This window comes from Buceros rhinoceros, unplaced genomic scaffold, assembly GCF_000710305.1.
Source record: "Buceros rhinoceros silvestris isolate BGI_N320 unplaced genomic scaffold, ASM71030v1 scaffold8000, whole genome shotgun sequence".
Classification (NCBI taxonomy): Eukaryota; Metazoa; Chordata; class Aves; order Bucerotiformes; family Bucerotidae; genus Buceros; species Buceros rhinoceros.
In genome coordinates this window covers 6,801-27,662 of record NW_010391257.1, presented here as the reverse complement: position 1 = coordinate 27,662, position 20,862 = coordinate 6,801, and the positions used below count along the sequence as shown (strand labels likewise).

Sequence of the window (20,862 nt, the reverse complement as noted above, 5' to 3'; positions counted from 1 at the left end):
CCTGCTGGTCAAACAGTCCAGTTGACTGGACAGCCAAGCATTACTCCATCATCTTCACCATCCCCAGGTCCCGTTACAAATAATCAAGTCCCCTCAGTTATGTCATCTTCATCTACCACTCCTCAGTCGCAAGGACCCCCTCCTACTGTCAGCCAGATGCTTTCTGTAAAGAGGCAGCAGCAGCAACAGCAACATTCACCAGCATCATCACAGCAGCAGGTACAACAACCAATACAAATGCAGGTTCAGTCACAACAAGCTAATACAGGAGTTGGCCAGCCTAACTCTGGTGAGTCTAGTCTGATAAAACAACTGCTTCTTCCGAAAAGAGGCCCCTCAACTCCAGGGGGTAAGCTTATACTCCCAGCTCCACAGATTCCTCCACCGAACAATGCAAGAGCTCCTAGCCCTCAGGTGGTTTATCAGATGGCCAATAACCAGGCACCAGGTTTTGGAGTTCAAGGACAGTCTCCAGCTCAGCAGCTGCTAGTTGGACAGCAAAATGTTCAGCTGGTCCCGGGTGCAATCCAGCCCCAAGGGGCAGTACAAACAGTACCCATTTCTAATTTACAGATATTGCCAGGCCAGTTGATCTCAAACAGCCCAGCAACGATTTTCCAAGGGACTACTGGCAACCAGGTTACGATAACAGTTGTGCCAAATACGAGTTTTGCTACTGCAACTGTGAGTCAGGGAAATGCAACTCAAATCATTGCTCCAGAAGGAATTGCAGTGAGTGGAGCACAGACAGGAGTTGGGCTACAGGTGCAAACACTTCCAGCCACTCAAGCACCTTCAGCTGGACAATCACCGTGTACTGCTGCTCCCCCATTCAAAGGTGATAAAATAATTTGCCAAAAGGAGGAAGAAGCAAAGGAAGCAACAGGTTTACACATTCATGAACGTAAAATTGAAGTCATGGAGAATCCTTCCTGCCGAAGAGGAGCTGCAAACACCAGCAATGGGGATGCAAAAGAAAATGAAATGCAGGTGGGAAGTCTTTTAAATGGGAGAAAGTATAGTGACTCCAGTCTACCTCCTTCTAACTCAGGGAAAACTCAGAATGAGGCCAATCAGTGCTCACAAGTCAGTAATGGGCCGTCATTAGAAATGGGTGAGAACGGAGCTCCTGGAAAGCAGAACTTTGAACAAATGGACATGCAGGAAATTAAAAGTGATTTGAAGAAGCCCCTAGTTAATGGAATCTGTGATTTTGATAAAGGAGATGGTTCTCATTTGAGCAAAAACATTCCAAATCACAAAACTTCCAATCATGTAGGAAATGGTGAGATATCTTCAGTGGAACAACAAGGGAATTTGGATGCCACGCAGCAAGATACTGCCAAAGGTGATCAAGGGGAAAGAATTTCTAATGGGCCTGTATTAACTTTGAGTAGTTCACCTGTTGTAAGCGGTACACAGGAGGCTGCGAAACTGTTAACCCAGCAACTTAGTGGTACCAACACTGATTTACCTAATGGACCTCTAGCTTCAAGTTTGAATTCAGATGTGCCTCAGCAACGCCCAAGTGTAGTTGTCTCACCACAATCTACAGCCTCTGTTATACAGGGGCATCAAATCATAGCAGTTCCACACTCAGGACCTAGAGTGTCCCAGTCTACCCTGTCATCCGAAGTTCGGTCTACTAATGGCACAGCAGAATGCAAAACTGTAAAGAGGCCAGCAGAGGATAATGACAGGGAAACTGTTCCAGGAATTCCAAATAAAGTAGGAGTTAGAATTGTTACAATCAGTGACCCCAACAATGCTGGTTGCAGTGCAACTATGGTTGCTGTGCCAGCTGGAGCGGATCCAAGCACTGTAGCGAAAGTAGCAATAGAAAGTGCTGTTCAACAAAAGCAGCAGCATCCAACCACGTATATACAAAGCATGGTCACACAGGTATGTTGCAGTGTTCTTTTATGTTTATTCTAACTGTGAATCTGACTAATACTGTGAAATAACGCAGGTGAAAATGTGAACTTGGTCGCTATCTTTTGCATAGCATTTAAAATAATCAGAAAATGATGGTTTTGTTCTTTCACAGACTAAAGTTCTAATAGTTTGCATACTCCTTCAATGTCTATGATAATAGTGGAATTTAAAATAATTTGTAGCTTGATAATATGCATTACGGAAAGAACTTCTGCTCACTGATTTCTTAAAGGATTAACTGTTCTGAAAAACAACAGCAATTTGTTGTATGCTCTTATAAAAATATCAGTATTGTTCTGCATTGTAATTATTGGTCTTCATTGATTATGGAGGCGTGAATATGGGGTGGTTTTTTGGGGTTGGTGGGTTTTTTGTTTTGTTTTGTTTTTGCAAGTTAGTCGCCACAGCTTCATTTGGCTTGCTGAAATGAGTCGAAGTTCTTGCATTTAAAGGTGGTCTTCAAAGGCTTGCTTCAGGGTGTTCATTACAGTCCTGAGAAAGTATTGTTTTGTAGATTTGTTGAAATACGTTTGTTTTTATTACCAAATACTTGTAATGTTTCTTTTATAGACAAAATAAGTATTGTTTAGGGTTTTTTCTGTTTGACAAACTTTTAGAGAGGGCTTTTTTTTTCTTGATCAACTTCTTTTTAACCATTTGAAAGTGGTTCCTCCTTAACACTTTACTAGAAATGAGGTATGCCCATCATTTGTATGAGTATTAATAAGTACAAATAATCATGTTTGAGAATATTCCAATCTCTAGAACTTGCTTTAGTTATGTACATGGACAGAAAACCCCTGTCCAGAATATGTTCCTAACCTGAATGAGAGCAAAAAGAATAGAGTGGTAGGTCTAGCAGTCACAGAGCTCTGACAGACTAGAGAAATGAAAAGTAGTCTTGAGTGTATATTAGAGCATTTTGACCTTGAGGCAAGACAGGTCTGGTATTCTTTACCTTCCTTTTTTGGTTGGTTGGGCTTTTGTTTGTTTTTGACAAAGTATAAAACACAGCTAGAACACAAAATTTGACAAGTGATGCCTAGTGTTACTTCTTTTTCTGTGTCAAGATAGGTTTCTGTTGAAAGCTCTCTTGACTTGCCTTGATCTAGGTGCCAGAAATCAGGAATAGCAGTTAACAAGTTTTTTATTCTTTTTTTTTTTTTCTTTCAACTGCCACGCCACACAGTTATGTTCTTAAAAAGCCTTTGAACTCACTCTTAAATTTTCACTTACGTTTTATCAGAGAGAGATCTGTATTTTTCTGATGTATTATTTACCTTGGTCAAATCATTTCTAGTAAGAACAAAATTCAAAGTGTCTGTTGGCAGCATAGGGCCAATGCATGAGTTTTTCTGTAGTGTGGCTATATTTGCTATGCCTTGCTTCTTACAGTGAGTGTCTTCAGCTGTTACACAGTTTGAATTTCCATTACAGCTTTGCTAAGGATTTGGCTGGAATAGAAGATGGTATGGCTATGTCTCTGGAATGGAATAAATATTATATGTGGGTGTTTTATTTCCTGGATATGTGGCTGACAAAAATCTTCAGTTGTGTCTCAAACATTTGCTAAACTATCAGGCTTTCAGATTTTTGAAAGAAAGGGAGTAATACAGTTAACTCTTCTGTTTGTATTAGACAACAAGTATCATATTAATAGAGGAAAAAAATCTGTGCTGGTAGTTTATTTTTTTTACACTGTCACTGTCATAAATAGTTCCTACATTTTCCATTACCTGTACAAACAGAAATGCTGCCAGCTGGGTTTGCTGTTCAGTGCAGATTTACAGATCAAAATAACTTGGCTTAATGTCTGCATCCATGGGAGTTGACTCATTCTTCTGTCTGTAGGATGCCCTTCCTTTCTTCAAAATTACACAAATGTGGAGAAAAATGAGTTAATTAGTTTTGATCTTGGCGAACAATCTAATTTGTTAGATAATTGCTTTAACCATTACATATGGCTATTTTTGAGTCATGTCTATTATAATATGCTAAGTACTGTCTTCTAATAGAACCCACTTTATAGTACTCTGTTCAGATACAGTGAACATTATAGTTTGGTTTCAGACTGAAGGATCTTTACAACTCCTTTAAAATCGATGTGTTGGACTGTAAACAGTACCAAAATTATCCTGGACAGCATTTCTTCCCACCCCACCTGCTGAGCAGCTGCAACAGCCATTGTTTTTCTGGAAAAGCAGTTGTTAATTATTTCCAGTATCAAGTCTACTTTTTAGGAGTATCTTTAAGACACTGACAAATACTAAGCTGTAGTCAAGTTCTCACAAACTCAGTGCGAGTTTTACTGATTACTTCTTTTGAGGTTAGACCCTGTGTAATCTCCTGTTTTCTCCTTCCCATTTTGAGAGTCTTCCTTGTTTGATAAGCAGCTTCCTTGTCCCTGATTTTTTGAAAGGCAGCAGCTTTTTTCACTTGAGCATCTGCATTGTTTTATCCTCTCTGCAGTACCTAGTGTATACTGACTGCCTTGCAGAAAAAGTAGGAGAATGTGGCTCTTTCTGCAAACAGTGTGAAAGTTATTACAAATACAACCCAATGAAGAAAAATGGCGATGGACAAGAAATAAAGGTGTATTTGCTATGGCAAAATTACATAGCTGCTGAAGCTGTTAGTGTGTGATTTCCTGTTTGCTTGTCATCTTAAAATTTTATTTTAAACTAGAGCTTGTATTTCAGAGAAGTGAAAAAGGCATAGAAGAAGAAAATTTGTAATAAAACTAAAACCAATCAGGAAGGCTGCAGAAGGAGATGTAGAGGACAGAAGAGGGAGGAGAATATTGCTTATGCAGCTACAGCAGTATTAGTTGTCATGAACTACAGGGATCCTTGAACTGGAGATAAGGAAGGGCGAACAGGGGAGGAAGAGAACAGCAACATGAAAACTAAGGAAAGCGAGAAAAAGTGTGAAATAATCCTTAAAAAGGATAAAAGTTAAAAGAAAATAAAAGGATAAAATCTTTTTATCCTTAAAAAAGGATAGAAGTTAAGAGAAAATTTGTTTCATTATATCAATGGTAGTTTGAAATGGGCTGGTACTATATGCCTGGGGGCGAAAATGTTGATTTCAATGGCCTGCTAACTAATGAAAATTATATGCTTTCTGTTTATGGGACAGGCTATGTAGTGCTATCAAAATCCAGTTAGGCAAGTAGAGGTATCGTCTGCATATAACCTGTGATTATTGCATGTTAGTTGTACACCTCGGCACAACTCACTGAAAAATAACTATAAATATGTACTGACTTTAAAGAGTTTTTTGATTGTTCATTTTTATAAAAAATTGGTCTGTGGGTATATGGGTTATGTCAGAAGAGGAACATGTGATACACAGTGTTGCAATATTTTCTTATATCTCCATCTGTATTTTGTAAGCTCATGAAATGTATTGTGAGCAGAAACAGAACTGGCACTTTACTTCCTTGGCTTCATTTTGTTTTATTTTGGTGTTCCTTTTCCTGGATTATTGCTTTCCTGAGGCATTTTGCTGGATCAGTGGATGAAAAAGAAGTGAGCAGTTACCTACCTGTACAGCATCTTTTCTTTTCCACTTTTTGTTACTACTCGTCAAATGCCTCCAAAACATCTGCTGAACGTGACCACATTGGTTTGTCGCAATCTGAGTGTGTTCTGAAGGAATGCTCTGCTATCATGTCAAGTTCCTAGAAGTGAGCAAATCTGATTTAAATTGCCTTACTGGCTTTTAAAGTAATCACTTCCCTGCTCGTCACTGTCATACTCTCATAAACAATGCACACGTTTTTCTCCTAAGGCCACCCGCTTGAAATATGCTTGGAAATATAAAATATGTGTGGAAATTTAGATGGCAAAAACTACGTGAGCATTGCCTTACTCTTTGCTCCTGCTCCCTGTTGATTGGGAAGCTGAGAATTAACCACACACCAGAAAGCAGGTGTGTAGCTCCAGGAGGTGTAATTTATTCCGAGCCACAGAGCAAATGAGTTTCTCAGCTGGAAGTACTGAAATACAGAATCTCTGTGCTTCTTTGCTCTTCACTTGTGAAGCATACTGTTGCAAGGAGACTTAAACTTCAGTCATCTAACAAGAAAATAATTAGTATTTTAGTGCCTACCCATTCACCTGACCCCTTCCTCACACTCAAATTCTGTTATATTCATTTTCAACCTATAGATTACCTTTTAATATAAGTTTATTATTGTGAAGAATCTGGAATTTTCTAATACCAAACTGCAAATCAAATGATGCTTTAAACATAATTTTTACTAAAATTAACTGTTTATGTTTAGTTAAATGTATTTACTATGGATGTGCACATACTAAGAGAAAATGTGGCGTAATGCTTTTAAACTGGACATGGCTCTGTATGTCAACAGGACCCCCATCACACTGCGTGCAGTGTACTCTTGCTGATGTCACAGTAGGCCTGTCAAATAAAATGGGCTTGTGTCATGCTAAAATGGAGTTATACATTAATACGTAAAGGGAATGGCACCATTGGTTCTGTTGAGTTGGAGGCCATTTCTGTCCCTAAGCCGTAGGGTTTGTTACTCCTACAACACAGGGAGCTTGTGTGCCCAAATGGAGAAGCTTTTGTGCGTAAGAATAAATTGGTATCTTTTGTAAACAGTCTGTTCGAACTAGCAGAAAGCTCTTGGTGTTATTCTTAGTTTTCATGACTATGCTGGGCTTCCTCCTTCCTCTCCCTCTGGCCCTGGCTCAGTATTTCCATCTAAAGTCACCCAGTCTAGATATAAAATCTCCTTCGGCTTATTGAAAGTAAGCAGTAGTATCTGTTCTGTAAGTAGACTGTACAGACCTTAAGGGTTTGTAATGATGTGGTTTTAAGAGTACGGAGATAGGTGATGCTGTTAGAGGTACCTTTCAGTTCTGAGGGCCAGTGAGATCTGATTTGCAAAAGTGCTAAGTAGTGGCAGTTGGTACTCATATAATAAATAGATAATCTTGCTATAAAAAGCTGCCATGAAATGCTTTCAAGTGGATTATAGTAATAGGAGTTCAATTTCTTGAGGAACTTGGAATCATTAAATGTTTTTGCTAAGGGAGGAAATTGTATGAAATCTTTATGCCATGGGGAGATTTTTTCAGTGTTACTTCTTCCAGAAAGACTTCATTAGGAAAAATTGAAGTTCCATATGTTAAAGGAATGAGTTTCCATAATTACTGCATATCAGTACTGTAAACTAGGTAGCACACAGCAAGTATTTCTAGGTACATTTCTGGAAAAAAAGAAGTTTCATTTCTGAAAAACAGACTATACCTAACTTCAGTGACGTCCTGTGTATCATGCATTAGTAAATTGATACATGAAAATAGGCAAGGGAAAAAAGAAAACAAAAATTAACAGTATTTCTGATCTCTTGAACGAAGAGAGGAAATCTTTGAGATGTTCAAACACAGAACTTTTGTTTGTAAAATAAAACCTAGGAAAACAAAAGTGACTTTGCTTTGTCTGTTGTTCTAAAATATAAACAGCACAGTTGATAGGCAAGCAATAGATTTGACTTAAAAATACATGGAAGTTGTAATGGCTTAATGCTACAAGTTTGAGTGAAACTACTTTGCAGTACAGAAGTAATAAGAATTCTAAACAACAATTATTTTACACATTTCAATTTATCTCCTTTTTTTATTAGTTAAAACAAAAAGGCGGGGGGATGTGTGTGTGGAAAGAAATCAGAGGGGAAAATGAATTTTAACTTTTTGTCCTGAAAATTTTTTTCTTTTTCTGTGCTCTTGTATTTTCAGCATGTTACATTTTGTGTTGTATATCTCAAATCTCCTTGTTTTAAATAAACAATTTTTTAATGAGACAGTATTAAAACTTTCTGAGTACCGCTAGGAGAGCTTGCCAGAAAAACCCAAGAGAAAATTCATTATTCTGGATTAATTGCAAGGTTTGCTTAGAATGGAGTAAATAATACATGAACCACACATTGAATTATGAGAATTAAATGAAATACTGAATTCATTCAGTAAGTACATGCTCCCTCTCTTTCACTCTCTCAGCACATTAAATGAGAGAGAATATCTGTAAGGAGAGAAAGTCACAGAAAGATCACCGTAATATATCGGTATCAGGATGCCAAGTGAAGATTGCAAAATAAACTGTACTGTTGACGCAGTGATTTTACTTCACTTTGAAAATGCATTGTTAAAGGGACATTGATTTTAAAAAGCTCTACTTGTGTTGACCTTTTGTTAAAAGATATATTGTGAAGATTCATTACACAATACTTAAAATAGCTTAGAGGTCTTCAGATGAAAATCATTGCTGAGTTCAAAGTAATTTGTAGTTATAAGTAATGGAGTCCTTTCTTACAGCTTTTCACACATGCAAATCACAGGCATCATACAATAGTTGTGCTGTGTTCAGAAGTTTGCTGAATTTTGCCTTTTATCAGGATTTATGCTTGGATGTGGAAAGTGGTTTGGTCTTGTTAAAGCTTTTTTTTCTATCTTTTTGGTCATATTGTTAGTGTTGTACAGTCTGTGATAGTTACTAACTTGTTACCTTGTCTGACTATTGTCGACAATGCCAATAGGGAGCAGCAGGAAGAAAACGTAAGGTCAACATGCAAGTGAAATATTAGAAGTTGTACTTAACTTTTGTTTCTTTACAGTTAAAGTCTAAAGCTGTTGAGTAACAGAGCTGTAAACATGCAAACAGTATTGTGTGCGCTACTTGAAAGTGCTGCTTTTATAATATTCTTGAAAGTAGTTTTGATCTCTTGTAGAGTGTTACATTCCTTTTCTTAACAGTAGGGAAGAAAAGGATGTTCGGTCTTCATTCCTAAATATTAATATTCAGAAACTTGATTTTTTTTTTTTTTATTTTTTTTTTTTATTTTTTTTAGTGGTTTTTTTTCATCTTTATAAATGTCTTGCTGGCCAAAGCCTTCCAGGAAAAAGAAAAGAAGAGAAACAGTATTCTGATACAAACACTGTTCCGAAATAGGAATTCCAGTGTTCAGTATCTATAATTCAGGGAAAAAAAAAAAGACATTTCTGGCTTTGTTTTTATCTTTTTTCAGGTCACTTCTAAAATAACTTTTATCTACTTTTAAAATAAGTGTCTTGTAAAATTGCAAGAGAGCAAGGGAACATTTTTTTACTTTCTGAAATGTTTATATTTCACTGTGTACAAGTTGTCTGGTGTGTTTAGGCATTCTGGGCGTGTAGTGTTCTGTGCAAAGGTACATGTGCTGGCTGGTTTTACAGGAGCTTGAAGAATTACACCATTTGCCAAATTTTACAGAAAAAAATGGTTTTAGCCAGCTGCTCTTTGATAGTGTTTCTTCAGCATTGTTAAATTTACGTTTTCTTACGCACGCTGCAACACAGGCTGACAGGTGCTTATGTGGCAGTTCAAGAATTCGACAGATGCAAGATGTCAAACCACTTCATCAAAGAACATAAAGCAGTTTTAGATGTATCAGTGCTCATTTTATTTCTTTTAGCAATATTTTCTCCTAGATTTACATAGGAAAGCAAACTGCTCTGTGCTGATGATATTTCAACTCCTTGAGTTTGCATGTTTTTTTCTTTTCTTAAAAAGCAAATAAAGCCTTTGCAAAATAATGCTAACCTTTGCTCCACTAGTGCCCTTGAGAAATTCCTTTGCAGTCATAATTCTGTATTTGAAATTTGGGCCTAAGTTTTACTAATATGAGTACTAGAAACTTTTGCATAAATACTACAGTGTACGAGTTGTATGTCCCTCGTGTTATTGTCTATTAGTGCTTATTTGGAGTTCAAAGTGTTAAAATCTGAGAACTTTTGGTGGATTAAAGTGTAAAACAAAAGATCTTTGAATAAACAATGAACTGTATGTCAAGTCTTGAAATAAGCCCTGTTTAAAACTCTGTTTTAACTTTTTCTGCAGAGCACACCTGCAACGTCAATACCAACAGTGCAAGTACAGAGCCAGCAGATCAATTTGCAGCCACCTTCATACACTGCAGCAAGTCAGCACGCAGAGCAAATGAAAAAACCTGGACAGAACTTCATGTGTCTGTGGCAATCTTGTAAAAAGTAAATGGCTCCTTTATTTAACTACCTTTTACTAATAGGTAACAGATGTTTGCATAAAGAAGGTGATTCTACAAGTTCTATCCATTCTGTTTCCTTGAGTTACATTATACTTCATCAGTGGGGAAAGAAAAAGTGAAACTGTTGAGGAAGATGAAGCTGAAATGGGGGAGTGCAAGACATTCAGTTGCTCTAGCATAAAATAAGTATTATGTGACTTTCTTGTGATATATTGATTCTTCGGTAATAAATAAAATATTGTCATATAGTTAAGTTAAAGAAAAAAAAATCCTAGTGTTGAAGCTTGTTCTCTGTGTTGCAAATAGAGTAGTTGCATATTCCAGTTACAAATCACATCTTGACGTTTTCTTGAGTTCCCAGTTTTGCAAGAGCAGGATGTTGCACTTCTATGTCCTGGTCAAAGTCTTATTTAGATTATGACTAATTTTAGTAATTATTATACCTTTTGTGTGCCACAGGACTCCATTATCACAGAAGGAAACAACAAGGAATTTGGCCTTAAGACTAGGCAGGAATGATTAGACTTTTGTTGTTGTTGTCCTTAAAAGAGAGAGGAGGGAGCTAGCAGACTTCTCGATGTAGTCTTATAAAAACATGATACTAGCCTTGTTATCGGTATGTGTATCTTGATGTTGATTTTTAAAGTAACATAGGTTTGTGAATATGCTTTGTTTTCAGTGAAGAGTAGAGATTGGTGAAACAAAGGTAGTTGTCAAATAGCCAGTTTGAAAACTGAGGAAAAATGCATAACATACAGGATGGGCATGAAGAAGGCTGAAACACTTCATCATTGTAGGACAAGACAAAGTGAGCATAAAGACGAGCTGGTGTGTCAGAAAGCTGGTGTGTAGACATTCAGAAAGTTGGGATGGAATGATGGAGAAGTTGGAATGTTTGGAACCAATGGTGAAAGTGAGGCATTTGAACAGGCTTAAAGAAATACTGAAGTACAGTTAATATATAGACCCCTGAATCTGTAATTTCTGTTTCTTTCATTCCTTACAAATGTAATTCAAGGATCATCAAGTCAATGCAAGACATACAGATTTAGATAAGACTTCGACTGGTGCTGTAGAGATCTGGCACTTTAAGTCATTGCCTTGTTTTCACCTTAAAAGTAGTATTTTATTTCTTTGGTAGGTGACACTTCTCTATGTAAGAAATATGTCAGGCTTTGCTTACTTTTTACATGACCCTTTTACTACAAATAAATATAACCATAAAGCCACACTATACTGGCTGCACAGTAGAAACCTAAACACCTGTGTTGGTACAAGAGTGGGTTGTACTGAGGTGGAAATGAAAAGCCAGGGCGATTTCTTAGCAGAAGCCTTGCCAATTTATACCACCTGTAAAAGTTTGCTGAACTACAGGTTTGAAACATAAGTTAGAAACCAAGTTTCTTCTATGTCTAAAGTTATGTAGACTTGAGGTGATGTGTAACCATGGAACAAGCTGATGTCATATGTGAACTAGGATGTGAATATGTGCAGAGGAATTTGGAGGGAGGAGAAGGAACAATACAATTACCTTATATTATCAATTATTTTGTTAATCTGTCTTAAAATACTATTGCACTAAGTTTGAAGGGCTTCAAAAAACATTTTATTGAGAATCAGAATAAATAAAATAGTATGTTCTTTTCCTACCCACTGACTTGGCTGCTGCAGTCAGCAACGTTCCAGTGGTGGGGGTTTTGCTCTTTTGTTTTTTAGAACTGAATTAGGAAATACTTATACTAAGATTTTGAAATAAAATGCAACAGACTGAGTAGTGTCTGAAGACCACAACCAGATCAGACCCAATTATGCAAATAGTTGTAATGATTGGCCTCTCAGAGTTGTATTCAGGTTTGGTATCTGAAGTGGAAGTAAAACTCTGAAAGGTGTCACTCAGCACTTTACTTTGCATTGAGGATGTGACAAAAAGTAGGTGTTTTCCTTTGAAGTTCAGCTGTCTGCAAGTACTGCTAATTGTATTCAGCTTGATTTAAAAGCTGCTATTTTGTTTCACAGGTAGGCAGGAGATGTCTGCTCTTGAATTGCTTTGTATTTATGAAGTAAATTAGAAATGCTACTGAGCCTCCACTGCCTTTCAAGCCAGCTGTTAGTTTAATGTTCTGTTGAGTAGCTGAACAGAGTAATGGAGAAATTAAGTGGTAAACAAGAATCTAGACTCAACTGACCATATTCTCAGTATTTAAGTTTGTTTTTTATTACTGTGTTTAGGTGTTTCTTTCCGGAAAGTAGATTTTCTCTGCAAAATGGTAGTAAATTAGAATGTTCATTTCTTCACCACAAAGGTTATCAAACATTGGGGCAAGCTACCCAGGGAAGTGGTTGAGTCACCATACCTGAAAGTATTTAAAAGACACATAGATGTGGTGCTGAGGGACATGATTTATTGGTGGATTTGGCAGTGTTGGGTTAACGGTTGGGCTCGATCTTAAAGGACTTTCCAGAATAAATCATTTTATGATTCTGTAACACTAGATGTATTATACAGTGAATGAACCAACATAGCTGAAATAGCTTTATTTTTCTAAAAGCCTTGCCATATTGAATAAAATATTTTAAACTGCATTTTGGGTTTCCCTTAAGCCATGAAATTCGTTTCATCCATGCCAGAAATTATTCATAAATAGGTTCCAGGCTTAAGGTTACATACTGACTTCTCCTTTATTGTGGAAAGGCACCTTTCTGTCCTCTGAAATATCAGCTTTTGCTGTGAGACATTGTAGATGAAAGTGTTTTCATTTCCTACTATGGACCATCTGGACCATCAGCAAAAGGCAGGTATTTCTCCTTCCCAGGTTCCCTTCAGTAAGAGCTGACTGGAATGGGAAAGAGGATTGCTTTTTAAGAGAGTAGTATTTATTGCCTATGCAGAAGATAATCACTGTGTTACAGGTGGTTATTGCAGTAGGATTCAGTTTGTAATGTAAGGCTTTTCCCTAGGTGAAATTCGGTCTTTGACACCTTTATGGGTGTCAAAGGTAACAGTATCTGTGTTAGGCCTACATGCTGATTGCAAGTATGTTTGCATTATGGACACAACTGAAATCACTAGTAGGATGTAGAAGGAGGTGGCTGGATCTAAGCACCTACTGATCTGTATTAAATGCTGGGAGTTCTGACTTGAACTTGTCCATAAGTGACTGCTGTAGGTTTAATATGTTGCTTCATCCTTGGCTGCTGGCTCCAAGTCTCTGATTGAAGGTGGTCGCCCTCTTGGAATTGTTCAGCCCAGTGAATTCAGTCAAAGGTCTTAGTGCAAATGCTTTTCTTAGTTAACTGAAACTAAAATACTGGCATGTGTACCAGAGTGGCTGAGGTGCGTGCATGTGTTTCCTACTGGGCAAGACTGCTGTGTCAGTGGCATCTGTCCAGCAACTGTGTGAAGACAGCTGGTGGTAATGACTTCCCAAATGACAGCAACTAGGTTTCTAGACCTCTTCTGTCCAAGCCTTAAGTGGGTGTTGATGAGCTGGGTTAGTTGTATTGAAAGGATTTGTGAGCAGCAAAGTCTTGTGTTTATTTTAGCCATTTTTTCCTCTGTTGAAGTAATAGATGTAATTTGTAGCACTTGAAATATGTTTTAAGGTGTATCTAGACTAAAAAAAAGCCATTCAATCATTCACTATTTTTATTTAATATTTTTTTAAATATTGTGGTGCTCCATTGCTCTCTGATATACCTCAAGTCCTGTGCTTTGTCAGCAGGCAAAGTGCTTAGTTTGAGGTTTTGGAAAGTCATTTTCATGTGGTGAAGCACTGGCACAGGTTGCCCAGAGGTGCATGGTAGGTGCTTCTTCTCTGGAAATATTCAAGGTCAGGTTAGACAGGGCTCTGAGCAACCTGGTCTAGTTGAAGATGCCCCTGCTCTTTGTAGGGGGGTTGGACTAGATGATCCTTGGACGTCGGCAAGACTGCTGTGTCAGTGGCATCTGTCCAGCAACTGTGTGAAGACAGCTGGTGGTAATGACTTCCCAAATGACAGCAACTAGGTTTCTAGACCTCTTCTGTCCAAGCCTTAAGTGGGTGTTGATGAGCTGGGTTAGTTGTATTGAAAGGATTTGTGAGCAGCAAAGTCTTGTGTTTATTTTAGCCATTTTTTCCTCTGTTGAAGTAATAGATGTAATTTGTAGCACTTGAAATATGTTTTAAGGTGTATCTAGACTAAAAAAAAGCCATTCAATCATTCACTATTTTTATTTAATATTTTTTTAAATATTGTGGTGCTCCATTGCTCTCTGATATACCTCAAGTCCTGTGCTTTGTCAGCAGGCAAAGTGCTTAGTTTGAGGTTTTGGAAAGTCATTTTCATGTGGTGAAGCACTGGCACAGGTTGCCCAGAGGTGCATGGTAGGTGCTTCTTCTCTGGAAATATTCAAGGTCAGGTTAGACAGGGCTCTGAGCAACCTGGTCTAGTTGAAGATGCCCCTGCTCTTTGTAGGGGGGTTGGACTAGATGATCCTTGGACGTCCCTTCCAACCCAAACTACTCTATGATTCTATGACTTAAAGATTGATATTTAAGCGAAGATGCTAAAAGGGGTCGTATAAGTGACATTTTTCAACTTTGGTGCACATCAGGAAATTATATCTAGCCGTTTTCCCAGTGTTTAGAATTCAGGTGCTAAAGAGTACTCATTTCAGATTGATCTCTTACTCCATCAGTTTTGACAAGTGTGTGTGATATTAAGATCAAATAAGATGAATTGTGTGCATCTCTTTTTCCCAATGAAAGTTTAAATAAGGTCTGTCTATGACTGCCAGAAAAGAAGGAAAAGGAATACATGGAACTCAACTTTATCTGTTTACAGCTTATTGCTGTATTTTGCATGAATTGCAAAGAATGGGTCTGTTGGAATTCATGTGTTAGTTCTTTGGTAAAGTATAAATAGAAGAACAGAACCATGGTATTTTAGTTGGCTTTGGCAAAATCATATTGCCATTTATTGGTAGCTCACTGGTAGTATACATACATGTATCTTTCCTTTAAAAATTTTACAACTTTTCATTTACCAATGCATGTCTCGTTTCAGAAAATAAAAGTGTTTAGCCAGTATGAGGTTTTGTTTGTGATATTTGCACTTTACCATAAACTGGAAAAAAAACTTATTTCCCTCCTCCTCTTTTCGTAGGTGGTTTCAGACACCATCACAGGTTTTCTATCATGCAGCAACTGAACATGGAGGAAAAGATGTCTACCCAGGGCAGTGCTTATGGGAGGGATGTGAACCTTTCCAGCGGCAGAGGTTTTCCTTCATTACCCATTTACAGGTGCAGATTTTCTTTCACGTGTTACTTCAGGAGGCAATAGGAATTTCATGGCAAATTTTCACACATATTTCTCACCATCTTTCTCTTTTCCCCAAACAGGATAAGCACTGTTCCAGAGATGCTTTGCTTGCAGGGTTAAAGCAAGATGAACTTGGACAAGTAGGAAATCAGAAGCCTCCCAATAAGTAAGAGACCTGACCCTCATTAGCAGTAGAGAAAATAAGAGAATTAGAAATTATTGGAAGAATTTGTGTATTTATAACTTGGTTTATTAGGTGAAATGTCATATGTAAAGTCTATAACAGTAATCAAATTGGAAGTCCATTACCGTAAGACAAAATGGGCAAAAGAGGGAATAGGTTCTGATATTGGAGATGTGGTTGCAGTTATCATAAAAAGAACAGGTAATTTTTTAAGGCATATCAGTCAATATGCTGTGATGAACATTGTTCTTAATATGCTCTCCTGACTTTTCCCAACTGGACAGCATTTTGTAACTTCTACTGTAACAGGAAAGCCTTGAAAATCCAAACAACAAGTTATCTGTTGTTTACAGTTCAGCTGTTTCGTACAGCTGAAGTGGATTGTCTTCTAATTTGCTGTATTCTTTCCAGTTTCGTTTAGAAATTTGGGCTGATTTGATCCAGGGACTCTTGTAATAAACTTTCCTTTAAACAAGCAGACAAGATAAATACCAGCTCCTCTCAGTCTTTTAATTTTGTGCTGCTACCTGGAATCAGCTTTGGCTCTCCTCTTTCCCAAAATTATTTCATCCATCTGGAATTAATATTGGAGAGAGCAACCCCCTTGCTGTGGGGTTGTGGGGATGGTTATGTTAATATTGGAGTTATTCAGGGTTCAGTTACTCATATGGGTGTGTTAAGAGCAGGTCTTTGTTAGTAACTAACTGGGATCTCTTTGTTGCAAGCTAAAGATCTGATTACACAGTCCTAGGCAGATATTTGCAATATGTTCTGTGGCTAGTTAAATTGCTACCACGCCATCGGAGACAGGAGAGAAAGTTGAGTATTTTGCATGAATTGCAAAAATGAATGCTGAAAAATTTAGTTTGGGAGTCCTTTTATGTTTTAATGTAAACAAACTTCTTAATGTAGACTTAAGGTTGCTTTACGGTGCTTTCTGTTGTTACCCTGAATATCCTTCAGACCTCTGAAAACCATAAAAAGAATAATGATGGCGGTATAGTCTTAAAGTACTTGGTAAGTAGGAAGTGCAGGACTGATACCATCTATTAGCATGGTGTGATCCCAACTCTGCCTTTTCAAAAATGTTCCGTCACATCCAGTAGCTCTGTGTCCTCACAGGCTTCTTTAAAATTGGCACAGGTACTCATATTAGAAAAAACCTCTTCTGAGGCAGAATTCCCCAATTAGGTCAGATTCCGAAAGCAGGAATTTCTATGCATAACCAGTTCTTGCTGAAATATTGAGACTGCAATATCACAAGATACTAAGGATGTGAAGTTGAAATAGGAGTGTCCACCATGGAAGTAGGATGTTTTTACTGTCTCTGTTATCCCTTGTTCCTTCTGGTGGACTGCTTACAGTGAGAGAACTCACTTGAGTTTTTGTCTGATGACATAGTAAATCAATTCTGTTTTTAAAAAAATGTAATCAGTCGAAAAAGTGGAAGTGGAGTGGAATACGCCTTACAGTCAGCGTAACACCAGTATAGGAGGCAGGCTGGAACAAAAGGAAGGGATGAGACCTTTTATGTCAGTACTCATGACTGTTAATACACTTAGCTGGTTTATGAAACCCTAGATTCTCTGTCTGTTACTTTTACTCTCTCCTCTCATGTCTCCATTACTTCTTTTTTACCAAAGAATCAATCAACAGATGAGAATAGTTTGATTATATGTACTGTGAAACCCACATAATCTTACAGCACTGTCACAGAGTTTTGTCTGCACAATGGGGAGAGCATTTAGTTACATGAGGAAGACAAGACTTCGCTTTCCAGACTCAGTAGCTTCTCAAATGAAACCCTGAGCTCACTCCAGCAAGACACCTCAGGCTGGCTTACATGGTCATGTCTGAATGCTGACTTAAAAAGTTTTGGCTTAATTTACTATTTGTTTGAGTCCTAGTAACTTGTCAGATACATCAGCACACTACTGATAGTCCATATGACTGAACCCTTGTATGGAGCTGGAACAATGGAAAAAACTGGTGCTGAGATAAAACACGTGTAAGCTATCAACTTTTAGGCATTATTTAAGCCAACTTTCTTCACTTAATCCCTCATTTAGGGGATTTAGTAAAAATAAAATAAAATTACATGATTTAGTAAAAATAAAATAAAACTACATGATTTAGTAAAAATAAAATAAAACTACACCTACCTTGGAGAGCGCAGATAGAGCGAGTGTTACTGGTGCTGCAAGTAAAATCTGTGGAACACGGTATAACAAACAAGGGCCTGTTCCTCTAGTCAGCGATTCTGCCTGTCCTAACACCACAGATACTTGAAAAAATCTGTGATGGCTTTTGCTAGAATCAGATAGGCAAAGTTAAGCTGCCTTGCAGAGTTGGTTGTACACCTTAATTCTGTATTGCTTTGCTTTTAAACTTGTATTTTGTTAACTCTTCTGGTTTTCAGAGGTAGCTGAGTATTACATTCTGGAAGGTCAGGTAGCACTAGCAGTGAACTGTATGTTGATTGTAGCTTTGTGCATTTGAATCTTTGGATTCACATTAAATTTTCTCCTTGTTGCCACTGAAGCAAAGGTGGTAGCGTGAGCTACCAAAAATATTGGGAGTGGGGCAGGAGGTAATTTTAAATCACAAGATGAGTGGTATGGTTTGAAGTTAATTTGGTAACGTAGTTTAAGAAATTCAGGAAATCTAGATGTTTCTTGAGAGAGATACTTGCCCACAGAAACAAGTTGGTCCACTTGATGTCTCAGTAACTTTTTATCAACTTAGTGTTTTCCAAAATCAGAAAGACAGTCTTTTAATATCTTCATGATTTTATTTCAGTAGTACTTCAACTTTCTAAAATATGTGTAGGCTGCTCTGAAAGTAACGCCTCCTATTTATTTGGAAACTACATGGAAACTCCATCAGATACAAAGACCCAGTAACACTGTTTGATAGAGCAAATTCTCAGCTATAAAACACTTTTTTTTCAGCATAGTCACCCCCATGGGCTGTGCATTTTCCCCAGTGACGAACAAGACCCTACGTCTTGTGCTCATAAAAATCTGCCCCAGTGGAAGGGACTCATCGTCACTGTCTCCACTGCTGGAACGTGCCACCCACCTCTCACTGTGCTGACATCCATGGTTTGGTCTTTGTAAACTTTCATCAGCATTGATGAATGTCAGTTTTTTTCCGCATGGAGGAATTCAGTGACACCCCTTTGCTTCATATGCACTGCCATGTCAGACCACCCCTCTGCTGCCACCTGTCACACGGCAACAAAATTTAATGGGATATTGGCAGGAAGTTTGAGCCTCTACTGATGTACCACTAACATGCACCTCTGACATCATGGGCCAACATGATAAAATAGGAGGCATTACTTTCGGAGCGGCCCCCATTGTGTGATAACGCGATGGAACAGCCCCTGTTGATGAATCCTTATTTTTCTCAATATACAGAAAGCAAAAATGTTCCAGAAATTAAAAGTGAAGTTGATAATTCCTTTACTGTGGTACTCAGACTCCTGTAAACATGTCATTGCCCAACAGTTTCTTAATTCAGCCCCTGCACTTCTCCCTTGACTTGATAAAGGTTTTCAAACTCTTATTGCCATTCAGGGAAGGATTACAGTGTGATTATGAGCTAAGTGTTTTAGGGAGGAAGTCTTGTCTGTTATTTCCTATTTTGTGGTTTAAAACACTCACGTGAACCCTTTTCCTAATTTTTAACTAGGTTTCCCTGTTAGAATTGCAGATGATGAGGAAAGTATCTCCGAATAGAGAATTCAAGTTTTATTCTTGTAGTATTCACTTAGAGTGAAAGAAGGCTAAATAATACTCTTACAGACTAACTGTAATTTAAAAAATTGTAACATTTACTCTTGATTTATGCTGCCTTTGCAAGTAAGCTCTATTGGTACTTCCAGTCAGGTTCTGCTAGGTTATTACAAGACTTCATAATAATATTTTTCAGTACATTGAAGTGTGGCGATGTTTTTCACCATTGATACTACCAAACTTTCTAAACTCTAATTGTATGGGTAATTTCAAAGTTTTACATGAAATAGAGCTTTGACTTCAGTGTTAATAGTGAAAACAGAGAATTTGCTTCCACTAGGTTTGTTATTTGTACCAGCTTTATAAAATGCCCTGCTTAATTTATTAATCTCAGGGTGAAAGCTGCAGTAAGAGGTAATTGGTTTGACAAATGTTTGGTCTGGTTTAACAATGAGATGTTTTGTGTCTTACATCGTAACTTAAGTCATGATCCTTTATATTACTCATCACTAACCATAGTTAATATGTATTTTATATTGTCTTAGTGTCTGATGGTCCCAATGAGCTGTGTCAAGTTCTGAAGAGCTGTATTTTAAGACATTCTCTGGCCAAATCTCAGATAATATTTGCATAGCTGCTGTCACAGTTCCTGTTAAAAGCCTGTCTGATAAAACATTCCTTTAAATAGGTACAGCTGAGGAAGTGGCTATGTCATTAAGTACAATATATGACTTTTCCACCACAAACGTCATGAGTGATGAGCAGTACTTCTTCAGGGGAAGTGTTTGTTCACTTAAAATAAAGCCCATGACTCTTCCGAAGGCTTCGCAGTAAGGTTTATTTCTGGAAACAAAAGGCAAATCACATATCAGCAGTGTTAATGGATCTTTTTGTCTCTGTTCAGATAGGTTAAAAAATTGTAGAATAAATTTTTGGAGTTGTTAATCTTCTAGAAAGTGTTGCAAAGGTTATTTTTATTAATTCTTCCTTTTCTAATGCAGGCAGCCACCTGCAGGGGGTACCGCCTCTACTCCCAGGGCACAGAAGGCCATTGTGAATCATCCGAGTGCTGCCCTAATGGCATTAAGGCGGGGATCAAGAAACCTTGTCTTCAGAGATTTCACAGTCAGTATTGTTTGACTCAACTGTTAGATATTAATAGCTGGCTGCTACTACAGGGCTTTTATTTTTTTTTTCTCTTTACTTTTTGTAGGATGAAAAAGAGGGACCAATAACTAAACACATCCGATTAACAGCTGCCTTAATATTGAAAAATATTGGTAAATATTCAGAATGTGGTCGCAGGTAAGCATTGTATGATTCTTCTCATATGGAGAGCAATGTTGTTTCTATTCTTTTAAGTACGAAACAATAGGCAGGCTTTAACTCTGTCGACTGTACGGTTTCTCTACCAGATCGTCATTGTTAGTTCCGCACACAAGTGCTCAGCATCAGCTTACTTTAATGAGTATTTGTGATCCAGGCTTTTAAAATGTGTTTGGTAAATTAAATTAAAATTAAATTTCTGGAGACAGAGGAGAGAGGCCTTTACTGTGGGTCTGTCCTTTTCCCTCCTTTCAGTCAGTACTGCCTGACTGAAAATTAATTCTTCTGTAAGCAGCTTCCCAT

At 37.7% G+C, this 20,862-nt stretch overlaps 1 protein-coding gene across 1 annotated transcript in view; it reads left to right on the top strand.

Moving 5' to 3' along the window:
* Positions 1-20,862, top strand: part of ARID2 (AT rich interactive domain 2 (ARID, RFX-like)) — a 103,340-nt gene that overhangs the window by 80,745 nt on the left and 1,733 nt on the right. Inside the window, exons 16-21 of the mRNA XM_010140817.1 lie at positions 1-1,902; positions 9,841-9,989; positions 15,152-15,290; positions 15,390-15,475; positions 20,235-20,358; positions 20,447-20,538. Of these exons, the coding sequence (XP_010139119.1) occupies positions 1-1,902; positions 9,841-9,989; positions 15,152-15,290; positions 15,390-15,475; positions 20,235-20,358; positions 20,447-20,538 (2,492 nt within the window). The remainder of the gene's footprint in view (positions 1,903-9,840; positions 9,990-15,151; positions 15,291-15,389; positions 15,476-20,234; positions 20,359-20,446; positions 20,539-20,862) is intronic.